The 18,221-nt window shown below is 40.3% G+C and overlaps 1 protein-coding gene across 1 annotated transcript in view; it reads left to right on the plus strand.

Annotated features, from left to right (window-relative positions):
• ADAMTS5 (ADAM metallopeptidase with thrombospondin type 1 motif 5) overlaps window positions 1-18,221 on the plus strand; it is a 56,408-nt gene that overhangs the window by 7,952 nt on the left and 30,235 nt on the right. Inside the window, exon 2 of the mRNA XM_061133920.1 lies at window positions 5,455-5,587. Coding sequence (XP_060989903.1) covers window positions 5,455-5,587 — 133 coding nt within the window. The remainder of the gene's footprint in view (window positions 1-5,454; window positions 5,588-18,221) is intronic.

Here is an 18,221-nt window from a genome sequence, read left to right on the forward strand (position 1 = left end):
ATCATTCCTCTTCTGAAATCCCTCAATAGTCTGTTCACTCTGCGTCCCTCTTGATGTGTCTAAATCATGTCACATTTCTTAACCACTGAGATCAGATCTTATTTTATTTATTCACTATCCTGCCAGCACCTAGTACAGTGTCTGGCAGATTGTGAACACACAGTAACTGTTTTAGGAGTGAGTGTACCCAGGTCCCTTGGTCCCTAATCCAGCAGGGCTCTCTGTGTTTTCTGTCACCTAGCTGTATCCAGAAGCCCAGATGAAGATTGCATAACATGGGACATCGTCTTGTTCGGCTTAACATACCCAAATAATTTAGTCTCCGCTGAGGTCCACATAAGACCCTCTGTTATTGGGGGATGCCATTTAGGTAGCCAGAGAGGGAAATGGCACCTCAAGAATCAGATCCAGGGAGACTTCCCCGGCAATCTGGTGGTTAAGACTTCACCTTCCAAGGCAGAGGCTGTTGGTTCAATCCCTGGCCAGGGAACTGAGATCCCTCATTCGTAGAGGCCAGAATACCAAAACATACAACAGAAGCAGTATTGTAACAAACTCAATAAAGACTTTAAAAATGCTCCACATCAAAAAAAACTTAAAAGAATCGGATTCCACAGGACAAATATGAATTATGATGCATAAGCGTATATCTGAGTTATACTGATGGTCATAATATGTACCACACCACTTTCTCCTATCAATAATCCTTCTTCATTAGGAACTGGGCAGACAGGTAGGCAGACACGCAAGGCTACGTAAACCCTCTCCTCTGCCCTTCCCTTGAGCTCCGGGCTTGTCCTCCTGTGTGTGCTCAGTGGTTCAGTTGTGTCCGACGCTTTGCAACCCCATGAACTGTAGCCGGCCAGGCTCCTCTGTCTATGGCATTCTCCAGGCAAGAATACTGCAGTGGGTTGCCATTCCCTCCTCCAGAGGATCTTCCCAACCCAGGGATCGAACCTGCATCTCCTGCACTGGCAGGCGGATTCTTTACCACTGAGCCGCCAGGGAAGCCCAGGTTTGTCCTTATCGGTGGTAATATCTGTGTAAATATTTAATAGAAAGTACTGTTACGAACACTGGGAGAATCTAGGCTGAGCATCACTTCGCCACAACTGTCGAGCACCTCAACAGCAATGACCAGCTGATCAACAGTAGGTAGGGGTCTAGCTGAGAAGCCATGAGAAACCCAGATAGTGCATTACAAAGCAGAGACATTACTCTGCCAGTCTTTCCAGTATCCGTGTGTGGATGAGAGAGTTGGACTATAAAGAAAGCTGAGTGCTGAAGAATTGATGCTTTTGAACTGTGGTGTTGGAGGAGACTCTTGAGAGTCCCTTGGACAGCAAGGAGATCCAACCAGTCCATCCTAAAGGAGATCAGTCCTGAATATTCATTGGAAGGACTGATGCTGAAGCTGAAACTTCAATACTTTGGCCACCTGATGCGAAGAGTTGACTCATTGGAAAAGACCCTGATGCTGGGAAAGATTGGAGGTGGGAGGAGAAGAGGGTGACAGAGGGTGAGATGGTTGGATGGCATCACTGACTTGATGGACATGAGTTTGCGTAAACTCTGGGAGTTGGTGATGGACAGGGAGGCCTGGTGTGCTGCAGTCCATGGGGTCACAAAGAGTTGGACACGACAGAGCGACTGAACGGAACTGAACTGAAGTGTTAGTTAACTCCAGATTCCCCCTTCCAAAGTGCTCTGCCTTCATTCTGGCTGCTGTCCTGCAGATGTGATCAGATCTGCTCTTATCAGCCTCTGTGTTCCTTCCTTCCCTCAGCATGTTTGTGCTGCCTGAGAGACCAGTCTCCCCTGCATCTCTTGCTCTTACTTCCAGTTTGCACATTCATGTCTGCTTAGTTCCTTTTCCCCACCCAGTACCAATCACTTTGCTTTTCCAAGTTCTATTAGCTTCTAGGCACCTGCATTTCAAGGTAGCATCCTTTGCTGGCTCCCTGCTCCCCACTCCATCTGCAAGAATAGGTCTGGGACACTGTGAGTCCTTCTAAACTCCATGATGAATCACAGATACTGCCATATTCATGATATTGTAAATGGCCACCCCTGGTCACCATGTCAGTGACCTCTCTGTCACACTTTCCCTGGTCTTGCTGACCATTTCAGCTCTATTTTAGGTACACTGTCCCAGACCTGTCGCCTGGCCAGGAACACCCCAGAAGCCCACTGGTCAAATCTCTGCATGCTCTTGTAACCCTTACATTGTATTAAATTTTCCATTGCATCATTGTCTACACATTTCAATATCATAAAATCAATCCTGCTTAAAAAGGACCATCTTTAACATGACAGATATAACTTACCTTCAGATTTACACTAAGCAGAAAAGTCCTTGTCAGCACTCTTAATTCATTTGACTCTTATGTGGATACTTTTGTGATTTTCATTCCTTTAGTATCTTCTACCTCCAGTTTTGGAAGATAGATGAGTGGATGGACAGACAGATAGATAGGTAGATATGCTATTGCCTCACTAGGATACTTAATCCTGCTCTGAATTAAAAAAACAAAAACACCTATAAACATCAATAAGCTTTGCACCTGTAAATGTTGTTATAAATCATCATCAGAAAATAGAGATGAGTTTGATATGCTATATTCTTAATAATTTGTTGCACAAGTTCAGTTTTAATGGATTGGAATGAACATTGGATCACAAAGAAGCACAGGCATTCACTGTCAGTCTTGAGGAAGACACCGTAAGTGGGCTGCCATGATTTGAAACTGCATGAGTAAAATGGAAAGGTTGCCAGTTCACATAATTACAGTTACAGAAATAAAGACTGTGGCTATGCAGTCAAGGGGTTTAATCAATGTGATTTAAAAAAAAACTGCTTTTGTTCATAATTTTGTCACATGTACAAATTTCCATGGCAAAGGGCCAAATGCATTTAATGCAATTCAAGGATGACAAGGAGGGTTGATGGGCTCTAATGAGCAATTGATTATCAGTAAACAGAGAGAGAGAGGAAGAATCCACATTAAACTCTGTGTAGAACAAGAGGTCATTTCCATTAGCTGTGACTCTTCATCCAAGCTTATTAATGAAGTAAAGCGTAAGAAGGGGAAACATTTCTTAGATTTTATCATTTGAAAATAATAACCCAAACTGCGAAGGTAAACATAAATCCTGGTTTTAAAAAAAAAAAAAAAAAAAAAATTTGCATGTGCAGAAATAACCTACAGTGTCCAGCAATTCACTTAAACCATGACCTGGGTCTTTGGTCTTAAAGCTACTAAAACGACTGGAGGAAAAAAATGGATTAAAACATGCATTCTACTATACAATTATCTCAAAGACCGATTGTTATGCAAACGTGTGTTCTAATTTCAATTTTAAAAACTACTAATTTGTTCTCAACAGCAGTAATTTGACGTCCCACGGGATGGCATATGAGGATACCCAGGAGACTTTGGGAGTCTATTGTTGGTTTGGTGACTGGATTCACCAAAGCTACTTGGCTGAGATTTCCACTGTCTGAAGTTATAATGACATGGCGACCACAGTACAGTTCATCACAGCTGGGATCCCATAATATATGGAACACAATAAGGATCTGAAAAAGTACTAGGGAGATTGTAGGGCATATCTTTTAAATATTATTCACCTTGGCTGGACTTCCATGCAGCAAAATAGAGAAGGGTTAGAAGCGTGTGTAGACATTGACTAGGCGGCATTGGTTATATAGTAGTAACATCTCCTGTTGGCTTCCTGGAGTCTATTGTGGTCTTGTAGCATACAGCATATTAAACATGTGTGACAATGTTCAGTAAGGCAAAAATCCACATAAGATAAACATCTTTTCTCCTTGTCCTAGTAGAATATAAATATTAGCTTATGTTGTCAAAAAAAAAATGAACAAAAAATAAAGGTGTGTGAGGTCTACATTGCATCCGACTATATGTCAGAATTCACCTTCAATTAAGCAAATATTTTTTGAGTTCCTGTTAAAAGTCAGACATTGTGGTAGTTGGTGACACAAAGCTAATAGCTACAATAGAGAGAACAATTTCAATTAGTAAACAGTCATCTTTCATAGTAATTAATATTTTAAAAAACTCTTCTGCCATTATTCACTTATGGCTTTTTTAATAGAAATATACAAAGTCTCAATTCATTTTCATTGAAAACAGGAGTCAAATATAAGAAAAGCTAATATCCATTAATATTCAAATAACATCTAGTGGAAAGTTTGTCATTACAAATCTACATCATAAATTTTGGCTTCTATTTTCTCTTTATGCTTCATAATTTAAAATTGTCTTGTTGATGTCTCTTTCATCTAATTTGATCATCTTAACCATTAGTAACAGGCTTCGCTTGCGGCTCAGCTGGTAAAGAATCCTCCTGCAATGTGGGAGACCTGGGTTGGGAAGACCCTCCAGAGAAGGGAAGGGCTACCCACTCTAGTATTCTGGCCTGGAGACAGTTCATGGGGTTGCAAAGAGTTGGACACAACTGAGCTACTTTCACAACCATTAGTGAGGTGTGATCGTGTTCTCCTTTGAAAAACTCTTATAAGCCACACAACTTCTCACCAGACAAATACATACACTCATTTATATAAATATAATGTATTACAGGGACTTCCCAGGTGGCACTAGTGATAAAATTCTGCCTGCCAATTCAGGAGACTCAAAAGACTTGGGTTCAGTCCCTGGGTTGGGAAGATCCCCTGGAGGAGGAAATGGTAACCCACTCCAGTATTCTTGTGTGGAAAATTCCATGGACAGGGGAGCCTGGTGGGCTACAGTCCATGGGACCACAAAGAGTCAGCCACAATATGTTACCTATATTTTCTGAGGATTGATCAGGTTGAGAAATACTACATTAAACACTATGGGAAAGACTGTATACATTTCTAAAGAAACAATCTATGAAATTACAACTTGATTTGGAAACTGAGATGATCTTTTGAGGAATTACCCTCATACATTAAAATTTAGTTTTCTATGCAAATGACTGAGAAATTTATATTCTGCCGTAAATAGGTGGCAGAATTGCAGTTTTGCCCCTGTGATGGAAAATAAATTATTACGTTTGACTTCTGATACATTTAACATGAATTTAGGTCAGCATAGTAAGACTTTCTTAAGCATGAGCCTAAGTGAAAATGATCCATAACATACGTGCCTACAGTTACATGATACAGCTTTGTTAAGACCGTGGCTACTTTTGTAACGGACAAGCCACAATCCTGGACATCTTTTAAAATGTAATTGAGTCCCATCATCCTTCTGTGCTTCTGGGGCCCGGAGAAGCTTAGCAGAGTCAATGCTGTTAGTTTGTCTTTGGACCATTTCCAGAGCTGAGCAGGTGATACCATAAACAAATCCCAGTGTTGACATTTGGAGTGAGCAAGTGGTTCTACAAGGTGGCTCCTTCTGGATGTAAATTGACTTTAATGATTTCTTTCTTTCTCTGGGGCAGGATTTATGTGGGCATCATTCATGCGACACCCTGGGAATGGCAGACGTTGGGACCATATGTTCTCCCGAGCGCAGCTGCGCGGTGATTGAAGACGATGGCCTCCACGCCGCCTTCACTGTGGCTCACGAAATTGGTATGCAGCGTCTTTTCTCTTCCCTGGCCAAATCAAACACTTGTAACAGCTGCAACAGGAACCGGCATACTTGGCAATTAATTCCAGATTTCTCCTGGTTCGGATAACCCTTGGGGATTACATTTGTTTATATTTGCACTTTTAGGGTTAACTCCTAAGAGGGACGGAAACCAAAGTTAGGCACACGTGGCAGAGACTTCCTTTCTGTTGGTGCCATTTAAAAGTTTAAGAGAAAGTTACTACTGCCAGTCTTATAAAGCGTCCACCCAGGACCTGATGAGATAAAATCTGTCACAGCTGACAGTGGAATGCAGAGATGTTTGTCTTAGAAATTACTCTGTGGACTCATCCAGGGTGAATCAGTTTACACAGAAATTCATCAGGTTTTATTCCACTGTCAGTGATACATCGACTCCTGGCAAAGGTAATCAATAGCTTATGGTCACCATTCCAGTCTTGTTTTTAAGAGCAAAGCAAATGAAACAAAACCTAACAGTCACCAGGGTTGATTGTAAAGTGTTCCTTACCTGGTGACATTAAGAAACTCATTTCAATCCTGAAACTAGAAATTTAAGGCTAAATATGACAAATATCCCAGCAATTAGGAATATGTGTTTCGTAATCACTGACCGAGGCTACTAGATATATGAGAAGTTAATTTAGTATTTAAGATTTGGTTTTAGAATTAGATACATCTGGGCTCAGTTCTTGCTAAAGTACTTTCTGCCTATGTCCTGTTGGTCTGATGATTTAAACTCTCTAAGCTTCAGTTTTCATATCTGAAATATAGGAATAATTGTGCCGATTTCATTGAATTATTTCAGGGACCAAGTTGGGTAAATTATAGATACCAGATGTTATTTATATTCATATATACTTCTGTTTTGCTTTTTAATTAACTAATTCATTTACTTTTCAATATATCTCCTTTTAGCATTATCTTTTTGGGGGCAAAGTATGGTTTGATAATTATTGCACTGTTTGCTGCATTTTATTAAACAGATGTAGTTTTCTTAAGCTAACACAGTCATTTTAAAATCAAATTAAAACATTTCTTCCACTTTAGTAGGCAAAGAACATTTCACAATATGTTGATTTTTGGCTGCTATGTTTTCTTTGGGGACTTAATTTCACATCAAAAGTACAATTGCATAAGTCAGTATATTAGAGCAGTAAAATAGAAATCAGTACTTAAGTTCCAACTAACATGTATTAATCATGAACTTAGTTTTCTTAACTGACACTCTTCTTACCACCTAAGCAAAAAAAAAAAAAAAAAAGGCACAAACATGGTGTCTTAATGTAAATAACTGTCCAATAGCATCACTGATAATAATTCAATTTAACACTTTGTTAATTGAGCCTCTTTAGCTTCAAGATAGGAGAAGGCAATGGCACCCCACTCCAGTAGTCTTGCCTGGAAAATCCCGTGGATGGAGGAGCCTGGTGGGCTACAGTCCTAAGGTCGCTAAGGTCGGACACGACTGAGCAACTTCACTTTCACTTTTCACTTTCATGCATTGGAGAAGGAAATGGCAACCCACTCCAGTGTTCTTGCCTGGAGAATCCCAGGGACCGGGGAGCCTGATGGGCTGCCGTCTATGGGGTCTCACAGAGTCGGACACGACTGAAGCGACTTAGCAGCAGCAGCAGCGATCTATTTTCACACATTGACAGCATCTGGGAGGTTTCTTTGTAAGGAAACCACAGTGGCAGTAAATGGAGCTTCTTTGAGGCTTCATGGACCCTCAAAGCAACTGAATTGGAATGAAGAACCTTCTAGCACCACCTTTCTCAGTCCTCCTGAGTTCCTAAACCAAGAGATTTTATAGGCAGATACAGCAGAGAGGTAGGACGCAAGATGCTAATGAGAACAAATGTTTTATTAAAAATATTTATGTACAATAAGTTTTTCTTTTTCTTAAGTGAACATGATTCTACAAGAGAATAATGTGGGAAAAATGTGGGTTTCTCTGCAAAAAACGTCAAACGTAAATCTTTGATGTCTGACTACACTCCATGTTCCTTTTAATTTCTTGATTGGATCATTTCTATGTACTTCTTTAGAATTCTCTGTAATTTATTCTCCAATAAAACAGTGCCTACTTCATTTCTCTTTATGTGTCACATATGACCTAATCTGAGAAATGTAAGGTCTGGGGATAGGGGGGTATGGGTTTAATTTCCCTTTCATAAAGGAATCTGGCTTTCATTCATTTTGTTTTCTAATTGCTTTATTATTCTTTAATTTCAATTTTCGCCTAAATATTGTGAACACATGTTATAAAGTATGAGCCTTAAAAATTGTAGCAAAGATAACCTTACAAAATATTTCCTAATCATCTGTGTACCATTACAGAGCTTTGCCTGCCTCTGTAGCCAGTGTGCTTTTGGGTCACGGAGTTCCCTGTTCTGTTTCCAGCGCTTTATTTTTAGATTGTTGCTTGTAGCTATCAGCCTGAGTTTACTATGCTCTGGATTCTAATTCCACTCTGTTCTTCTATGTAATTTCCTCCCTTTTTATTAGACATTTACTACTTTTTAGGTCTGGATGTTATGTCCAGGCTACATTTGGTGATAAAGCGCTGCTGTGAAACCTCAGTTTTGCCAGAGTGTTTTGAATTCGCTCGAGTCTATTCAAAAATGAGCAGTTTGCTTCATGTGTATGGTAAATACGTTTCTGTGCTCAAAACATAAGCTGTGGAGAAAATTTCCAGGCTGTTCCCATGATTTTTCTACTTTATTTCGTCTATCAGCAATGAAAGGTATAATCAAAAATCATTTCAGTTCAGTCACTCACTTGTGTCCAACTCTTTGCGACCCCGTGGACTGCAGCATGCCAGGCTTCCCTGTCCATCACCAACTCTCAGAACTTGCTCAAATTCATGTCCATCAAGTTGGTGATGCCATCCAACCATCTCATCCTCTGTCATCACCTTCTCCTCCTGCCTTCAATCTTGCCCCGCATCAGGGTCTTTTCCAATGAGTCAATTAGTTCTTCTCATCAGGTGGCCAAAGTATTGGAGCTTCAGTTTCAGCATCAGTCCTTCCAATGAATATTCAGGACTGATTTCCTTTAGATTTGACTGACTTGATATCCTTGCAGTCCAAGGGACTCTCAAGAGTCTTCTCCAGTCCCAAAGTTCAAAAGCATCAGTTCTTCAGCACTTAGCTTTCTTTATGGTCCAACTCTCACATCCATTCATGACTACTGGAAAAACTGTAGCTTTGACTAGATGGACCTTTGTTGGCAAAGTAATGTCTCTGCTTTTTAATATGCTGTCTATGTTGGTCATAGCTTTCCTTCCAAGAAGCAAGCATCTTTTAATTTCATGGCTGCAGTCACCATCTGCAGTGATTTTGGAACCCAAGAAAATAAAATCTGTCACAGTTTCCACTGTTTCCCCATCTATTTGCCATGAAGTGATGGGACTGAATGCCATGATCTTCATTTTTTGAATGTTGAGCTTTAAGCCAACTTTTTCACTCTCCTCTTTCACTTTCTTCAAGAGGTTTTTTAGTTCCTCTTTCCTTTCTGCCATAAAGGTGGTGTCATCAGCATGTCTGGGGTTATTGATATTCTCCCAGCAATCTTGATTCCAGCTTGTGCTTCCACCAGCCCAGCGTTTCTCATGATGTACTCTGCATGTAAGTTCACTTTTATTAACGGGTTTAGTTTCTCATGGCATGCTCTAGTCACTACTTCCTCTTTCTAAACCTTAGGGGTTTAAAACACACAATCTTGAGAGTTGAATATAAAGCTTTTGGTTCCTTTTTTAATAATATATTTACTTATTGGGTCTTGGTTTCTTCATGCAGGATCTTTCATCAGGGTCCACAGGCTGTGAAGTGTGCAGGCTCAGTAGCTCTGCAGACATGTGGGGTCATAGTTCCCTGACCAGGGATCCAACCCGCATCCCTTGCATTATAAGGTGGATTCATTAACCACTGGGTCACCAGGAAAGTCCCCCAAAGTTTTTTTGTTCTTTTACTCACTTTGACTTGCTCTTTCACTTAGTCCTTTGAAACATGTCCCTACATTGAGAATTATCATGTAAGACAGAGGCAAGCCTTAAGTCTTTGTCTTGTACGTGTTCTGTCCATGATGTTAAAGTCATAATGAAGTGACTTAAATGAACAGTTCTGAGAAGTGATGCTTCTTGTGCCACGTGTGAATGGGAATACTTCTCTTTTCCTGCTTTCCTGTTCCTTCCTAACAGAAAGCTAGATTTTGGAGACACAGTCCACTGGTATCAATACAGCTTTCTAGAAAATAGATTTTGATGCATCTAGACACTGCCTAGGCAGTAATGAATTGCCTTACTGCCTGCCTTCTTGCTATCATATGGACAGGTCAACATCAAGTAAAGTAAAACTTTCTTTGAGAAAGTTTTTTAAACTATCAAGAGCATGGTTCCCATCCCTGGACTATGGGTGGAGGTAAGAATGCGACTATAGCTGTTTTACAATCCAAATGTGAGCTGTAGCAAGTTTCAAGTGAATGTAAGTTTACATTTGGAGTTTATGTTTTTCACTTGTCAAACTTTTATTACGGGCTTGGAATAACGATTTCACCTGCCGCACACATGGTTCTCCAACATAATAATTTTCTTGATGTTGGGCCAGCCTCTAATGTGAGAGGGGAGCCATCTGATTTTATTTAGACTCATGAAATCTGTAGTTTGCAAACAGGCTGAAGTTCTGCCATAGAGTGGTTAATTATAAAATGTGCTAAGTGAATCTCTCCATCATGAAAGACTCCAAAAATGCTTCCTAAGCTAAAAATCAGGCAGCTCAAAGAGTCAGGGCCAGATAGTCAGCTGGAAACTTCGGAAGCGGTGGAGACACAACAGTATGGCCGCCTGTGTTTTGCTGCGGTTGGAGCGAGTGCTCTGGTTCTGCTGATCTGCGTGTGACTCTACCCCCGCCATCGATTAGATTAAACGAGGCCATGTTTTGAAAGGCTGCAGAGGCCCTGGAAACACCATAGACCAAAGCCAAGTACACAGAATCAGATGTCAGGACTGGCTGTGAGATGTGAGGTGAAAGGAAGCCAGGATTAAACTTGGTATTTACCCTCAAAACCCATAGCTTTAATCAACATGAACTGTGCATTTTTTTTTCTATCCGGTTTGGAGCAGTGCCATACTGTGTCTTTCTTGGCCCCCAGATGAAAGGTGGGAATAGGTCTTTGCTCCATGTCCAGAGGCAGCATTGAAAGATGTAGTGTTAGGATCAGCTGGTTTGTTTTGAAATCAAATCCCAATTCGTATTTCTCTAGGGAAACCCTATGGATTGTCTGCCATGGGTATGGAAAGCCAACAAGTTGAAGGTGACATAAAATAAATATATCACACACAACGTGTAATTTTTTTTTTTTCCTTCTTAGGCTTAGAAAATTTCCCCTTGTCTCCCAAATTGAGTGTCTGATTATCAGACACTAGTAATCTAGTGTCAACTAATCAGACACTAGTCATCTAGCAGCTGGTAATCAGAATTTATAAAAAACTAGGTAAGACTAGACTACTCGTAAGTTAAAATTATAACAAACCCAAGATATCAGTGAGAACAATAAAATTCAGTAACAATCACTGGGCCTTTATATTTGTCAGGCACATTTTCTAAGCACTTTGCAACTTTTATATCCCTTAAGCCTCACAAAATCCCATGAGGTGAGTAGTGAGTACTATTAATGAGTCACCCAAGAAAGGAGGATGCTGACATGCAGAGAAGTCTCTAAACTGATCTAAGGTCAACAACTAGGTATACTGCTTGGGGAAAAGTTAAATCCAATTTATCCGGCTCCAGAGCCCCAAATTTGGACACTATGCTAGAATGGCTTGTTAGTGTCCCTTTTGAAAGATAGTCTTGAATTTGAAACAAAAGGATATTGACATAGCTATTTATAAGGTGAAAAAAATTTATTTTCTTCCTTCTAAATTACATCATTGATATGACATTTAGCATTTGTGTTTAGGGCTTCCCTAGTGGGAAGATGGTAAAGAATCTGCCTGCCAATGCAGGAGACCTGGGTTCAATCCCTGGGTCAGGAAGATCCCCTGGAGAAGGGAATGGCTACCGACTCCAGTATTCTTGCCTGGAGAATTCCACGGACAGAGGAGCTTGGCAGGCTGTAATCCATGGGGTCACAAAGAGTCAGACAGGACTGAGTAACTAACACATCTGTTTTTAAATGGGAGTTTAAGAGTTTTATCACTTCTCTGAAGGATTTGCATTTAAAAAGATGTGTAGGATCCAATTACTGGGGCTCCTGGTTTCCTTCACCAAGGATTCTAGGTCCTGATACCCTGTGAGTTTTTGACTCCTTTCTCAACCCCTGGCAAGACCTTCCTGAACCTTAATAATCCCAGCTGGAAAATTAGGTAAAAATAAAAACATGACCTCATTAAGAAACAGATGCTTCATGAGCAGGGCTTGCTTAAGCAAACACATGACAGAGCTTCTTGTGACATTTTTTTAGGATGTGATGCTGTGGCCCCATGCCTATTGGCCAGTTCGGGGTCAGGACACAAGAGCTTGAAGTTCTGTTTAATTTACAGACCAAAGTTTAGAAAAACAACCCAGTTTCCTTCCTGAGGTTAATATTATAAATCAGCCCTGGTTGTACAGTAATACCTGAGTTGAATAAGAAGCTGAACCAACATTTTCCTGTTAAGTAATGTGTCTTCACCAGGGTGTCCATTATTTCAGATTTTCTGACACCAAATTCATGTGTGAATTTAAGGAGGCAAGATGCTTTTTAAAATCTACATTGTGAATATCCAAGATGAAATTTATTTAATGAAGTGCTGCCTATTTACCAGTTTTAAAAAATGATTGATGTCCAAAAAAAATTACCAGGTGACTAATAGTTTGCTGTTTCTGAACTGACACTTATAACTCAGACTCTTACCCTGCAGACTTTGCTTTGACATAATTTACCCGAAACTCATTTCCTCGGCATAATTCAAATAAACTCTTTGCTGAGGTTACTTTGTGTGATGGGCACTCATTAGCAGGACTGTCATGTTTATGATATGGTTTAATATCTATTAAGAATAGATGGGTATTTTCTACAGAAGCCCTTATAATTTACATCTTGGTTTTTACTAATGATTTCAAACATCAAGATACAGTTGTAAGGGCTGCATCACTTGGGAAAATAATGAATTGGACCCCTGCATCACCGTAAATTTCACTCTGACTTCTGTAACACTTTTTTAAGAAATTTAGTGTATGAATGCCGTTAACAAACTCACCCACTGCCTAACAGTGTTTGGTCTGTAACTGTGTTGGGATTTTATGTGAGAAGTGGCTTCCAATTACATCACTCAAGAATTAAAAGATTCACCAAGAAAGATAGTATTGTAAATAAAGTTGCTTAACTTAGTTAAGGCAAACAAACCTCTCTCAGTTTTTTGCACGTCTCCTGTTTACAAATGGTTCCAAATACAAATGCTAATGCTTCCTTGAAGCAAGACTTTGGAACCTCTCCTTTAAACCCAGATTTTGAATTGTGGTCCATAATCCATATCAGCCTTGCTTCCTCACTAGGATTTTTCACATCCTGTTTTAGTAAGGCAGCTTGGTAGAACTTCCTCAAATCTCTTCCCTTACCTTTCAAAACTGCCTTGAATCTTCTTCACTCTGTTCCCATGTTTGGCCTAGAGAAAGAAATGTCTCTGTCTTTCCAAGAGAAAGAATTGCCTTTCTCTGTGACTTTCTGGACCCTATCTCCCTAACTCTTCCTTGATCTTGTGCTAAGTCATTTCAGTTGTGTCCAACTCTGTGAGACCCTATGGACTGTAGCCTGCCAGGCTCCTCCATGGAATTTCCCAAGCAAGATTACTGGAGTGGGTTGCCATGTCCTATTCCAGGGGATCTTCCTGATGCAGGGATCAAACGTGTGTCTCTTCCATCTCCTGCATCGGCAGGTTCTTTACCACCAGGACCACCTGGGAAGCCCACCCTTCAACTAACTCTGGTTTGCATTGCTCAAAAAACTCATCATAAAAAAGCCTTTTGATGAAAGCAGTACATTATTTTAGGAGATGTCAACATTTTCTCTGACACTGTTATATCTTCTGGGGCACGTGTGTTTAAATCTCAGCTTCACTAATCCTGCTCAAGGCTGCTTGTGGGAGAAGCGCTTAATCTCTAATCCACGCCTGTCATTTTACACATCTCATTTTATGATTTAGGAAGAGTCTCACTGGAAAAGGCCATCAGTGACATCATGATAAATTCTGGTCAAGCCCTTCAAAACATCCACTTAAAATGTGTTGTTAGTTGCGACAGAACTTTCGAAATTTCCTAGGTTCCAAGCTTTTCTCTGTTAATAAGTGTGTGGTCTCTAAAGTGATTGTCCCTTGAAAGTAACTTATGCTTTTATATGTATCTCACCATTCTAGGGCTCAAAGACACAGGATGATTTCAGACTGGCATTAGGTGTCCTAGCTTAATGATGAGGGGAATCACATTTGAGAATACCATTTCTTTGGCTGTCCATAGCCTTTAGTATGCCTGTCACGTCTCTCCTGAGGAGCGTCCAGACGTCCCGCACATTGTTCTTTCATTTCAATCCCTCTCCAGCTCCTGAAGGGAAGTCACGTGGGTCTTCCCCCTGTGCCCTGGATCCAGCTCCTGTGGCTCTGGCTCCCTGTTTCTCTGGGTGCTGAAACGGTCTTCACATTGCTCGTGATTCTCCTTGTCCCGGGGAGAGCATTCCTCTCCCAGCCAGCTGACAGGCTTTCTTCATGGAGAACAGAACATTCATCCTCACTGCAAGGAGTCTCTCTCTCAGTTGACCTGTAAGCGGTCCCTTTCTGACTGACTCTGGGAGATCTTATAAAATTCACTTCTCCTTTCAGCTCTTGCCAAAGTGGAACTCAGATTTGTTCTTGCCCAGAATGACAGTCTTTTCTGATGACTGTCTACCTGTATCTTCAGCAACAAGCAATTACATAGATAAATTAGCAATTCAGAGGCCAAAGAGTCTGCCAAAAGAGTCATTTAAAAAGCCCAGAGCATCTTTTTTTTTTTCTTTCATTTTATTTTTTATTTTTTTTCTCCCAACTTTTTTTATTAGTTGGAGGCTAATTACTTTACAATATTGTAGTGGTTTTTGCCATACATTGACATGAATCAGCCATGGATTTACATGTGTTCCCCATCCCGATCCCCCCTCCCACCTCCCTGCCCATCCCATCCCTCTGGGTCATCCCAGTGCACCACTTAAGTAATGTGCACTGACAAGCCCTGAGCACTTGTCTCATGCACCCAACCTGGACTGGTGATCTGTTTCACAATTGATAATGTACATGTTTCGATGCTGTTCTCTCAGATCATCCCACCCTCGCCTTCTCCCAGAGTCCAAAAGTCTGTTCTGTACATCTGTGTCTCTTTTTCTGTCTTGCATATAGGGTTATCATTACCATCTTTCTAAATTCCATATATATGCATTAGTATACTGTATTGGTGTTTTTCTTTCTGGCTTACTTCACATCCACCTCATTAGAACTGATTCAAATGAATTCTTTTTAATGGCTGAGTAATATTCCATGGTGTATATGTACCACAGCTTCCTTATCCATTCGTCTGCTGATGGGCATCTAGGTTGCTTCCATGTCCTAGCTATTATAAACAGTGCTGCGATGAACATTGGGGTGCACGTGTCTCAGATCTGGTTTCCTCAGTGTGTATGCCCAGGAGTGGGATTGCTGGGTCATATGGCAGTTCTATTTCCAGTTTTTTAAGAAATCTCCACACTGTTCTCCATAGCGGCTGTACTAGTTTGCATTCCCACCAACAGTGTAAGAGGGTTCCCTTTTCTCCACATCCTCTCCAGCATTTATTGCTTGTAGACTTTTGGATAGCAGCCATCCTGACTAGCATGTAATGGTACCTCATGAGGTTTTGATTTGCATTTCTCTGATAATGAGTGATGTTGAGCATCTTTTCATGTGTTTGTTAGACATCTGTATGTCTTCTTTGGAGAAATGTCTGTTTAGATCTTTGGCCCATTTTTTGATTGGGTCATTTATTTTTCTGGAATTGAGCTGTAGGAGTTGCTTGTATATTTTTGAGATTAATTCTTTGTCTGTTTCTTCATTTGCTATTATTTTCTCCCAATCTGAGGTCTGTCTTTTCACCTTGCTTATAGTTTCCTTTGTTGTGCAAAAGCTTTTAAGTTTCATTAGGTCCCATTTGTTTATTTTTGCTTTTATTTCCAATATTCTGGGAGGTGGGTCATAGAGGAGCCTGCTGTGATTTATGTCGGAGAGTGTTTTGCCTATGTTCTCCTCTAAGAGTTTTATAGTTTCTAGACCAGAGCATCTTAAAATAAATTGCTTTGCTTTCATAATTGATATTTAGCATTATAGGCATCACCATTATGTATAAAAGAAAAAAAATAGAGGTAGTTTCCTCGGCCCCTCAAAGTGAATTTGGTGTTTACCTTGCAGCTTGTATTTAAATCAAATATCTAAAACTTAGCCTCCAGATGAAATGAGTATCTCTTGAGGCAGTAATACACATGCATATGAACAGAGCTTTTATCTAGATACATTTGGAAGAAAAGACTATTACTCCATTGAAAGTGCTAGTCACTTAGTCGTGTCTGACTGTTTGTGACCCAATGGACTGTAGCCCACCAGGCTCCTCTGTTCATGGGATTTTCCAGGCAAAAATATAGGAGTGGGTAGCCATTCCCTTCTCCAGGGGATCTTCCCGACCCAGGGATCAAACCCGGGTCTCCTGCCCTGCAGGTGAATTCTTTACTGTCTGAGCCACCATTGCTCCATTAAATAAATATAAATGTCTTATGAAATAGAGTGCAAAGATCACATTTTTTAAAGTATAAAAACTAGATTCATAATACAGAGGTTCCTTTAGGCCACTTTTTCTACTATGCCAGGGGCGAAAAACCTCAAGTGTGAAACCTCCACACTAATCCCACAATGTTCACTGATAACCTTTCTACATTCTCAATGAGTATTTGATGTACTAAGTAAGTTTTAGCAGTTTCGAATAGAATATGAATGAAAGGTACTATTTTTCTGTGGGTGCGGTGAAACTCAACATACCACCCAAAACTTGGACGAGCTCCTGCCAATCTTCTCTTGCATGTTATTTGGAAGATATTTTATGAACTCCACTGTGAGTTTATGCTGCTGACCAAATAGAACGTGAGTGGTGGTAAGAGGGTTTCCCACAGAGAACCGACTAGCTGAGTAAATGCTATTGAAGTAAATAACTGTATAAATAGTATCAAAATGCGACACTTAGAAGGTCACCGAGCCCTGGCCACTTAACTTCAACCACAACAGCAAGCAGCTGTTCAGTGGACAATTTTGTTATGAGGTGTGAGTGATTTAACAAGTTGGCCCCAAGTAGTTGGAATTTGGCGTGAAAAATTTCATCTCTGTTGGGTTTTACTGTTGCACACTGGACTTTTTCTTGGCAGAATGGCCAAAGTTCCTGCCTTTGGTATTCAGGAACCCAAGGAGAATGCAGTAATCACTTTTCTATGGTATTTTCCACATTTTTTTTTTTTTTTTTTGGTGGTGGTTTGTGTAGGGTTTTAAAAAGCTTTGCAAAAAACACTACTAGGATGTCTTGTTTACTTTTTAGAGTCTCTCCAATCTGTTGTCCTGAATTTTACCACTGAGGTATATACACTACCGTGTGTAAACTAGATAGCTAGTGGGAAGTTGCTGTATCACTACAGGGAGCTCAGCCTGGTGCTCTGTCATGACCCAGAGGAATGAGATAGGAGGGTGGGAGGGAAGCTCAAGAGGGAGTGGATATATGTGTACTTATAGCTGATTCACACTGCCATGTGGCAGAAACCAACAGATCGTTGTAAAGCAATTATCCCCCAATTAAAAAAATAAGAGCTAAAAAAAAAACAGTATTTTAAATGTGTTATAGAATGTATTATACCTTTAGACTATGTGAAAAATTAATCTTATGTAATAAAAAAATTTTAGTCAGATTATAAGAATGGGCATATGTACTCTGCAGAATAATACCTTGCACGGTAGAACGGGAACACCAGTGTGGGGGAACACCAGAGAGTGTGTTTGGTAAACTTAAGCACAAACACCACCTAACTGAGTGCTTTTGGACAATCACTTCCCTTCTTAGTATTTGTTTTCTCTCCAAGGGCTAACACTTGTTGAGAGTCACATTGGTGCTTTGGACATTTCTTAAATGCAAATGGGTATATCCTCAAGATATACCATTTACTTGTGGAACTAGTGAACATTCCCAACTCACTGAATGACTAAAAGAAATGAAAGAGTGAAGCAAGCTAACATTTGCATGAAACCAGGAAGTTACTAAGTTCACTTTTTTCTTTTCTCCTCTAGTCATCTCTTATATGGCTACGTATTTACTTGGCCAAGAAAATGGAATCCCTGACCTTCAAATACCATGTATTAAGTGTTTGTAACTTGCAGAACATTGAGTTAAATATAGATTTTCCAGCAGTGGCTGGCGGGGAGTGGAAGAGGGGGATGCTCTCTGATCTCATGGGGCTTGTAGTTGAGCATAGAAGATGGAAAATTAACAACATTCAAAATAATATGTCGTGAGGACTATGACATAATCCCACAGTTGCCTTGCGAATTCT

This window comes from Dama dama, chromosome 31, assembly GCF_033118175.1.
Source record: "Dama dama isolate Ldn47 chromosome 31, ASM3311817v1, whole genome shotgun sequence".
NCBI classification, from domain to species: Eukaryota; Metazoa; Chordata; class Mammalia; order Artiodactyla; family Cervidae; genus Dama; species Dama dama.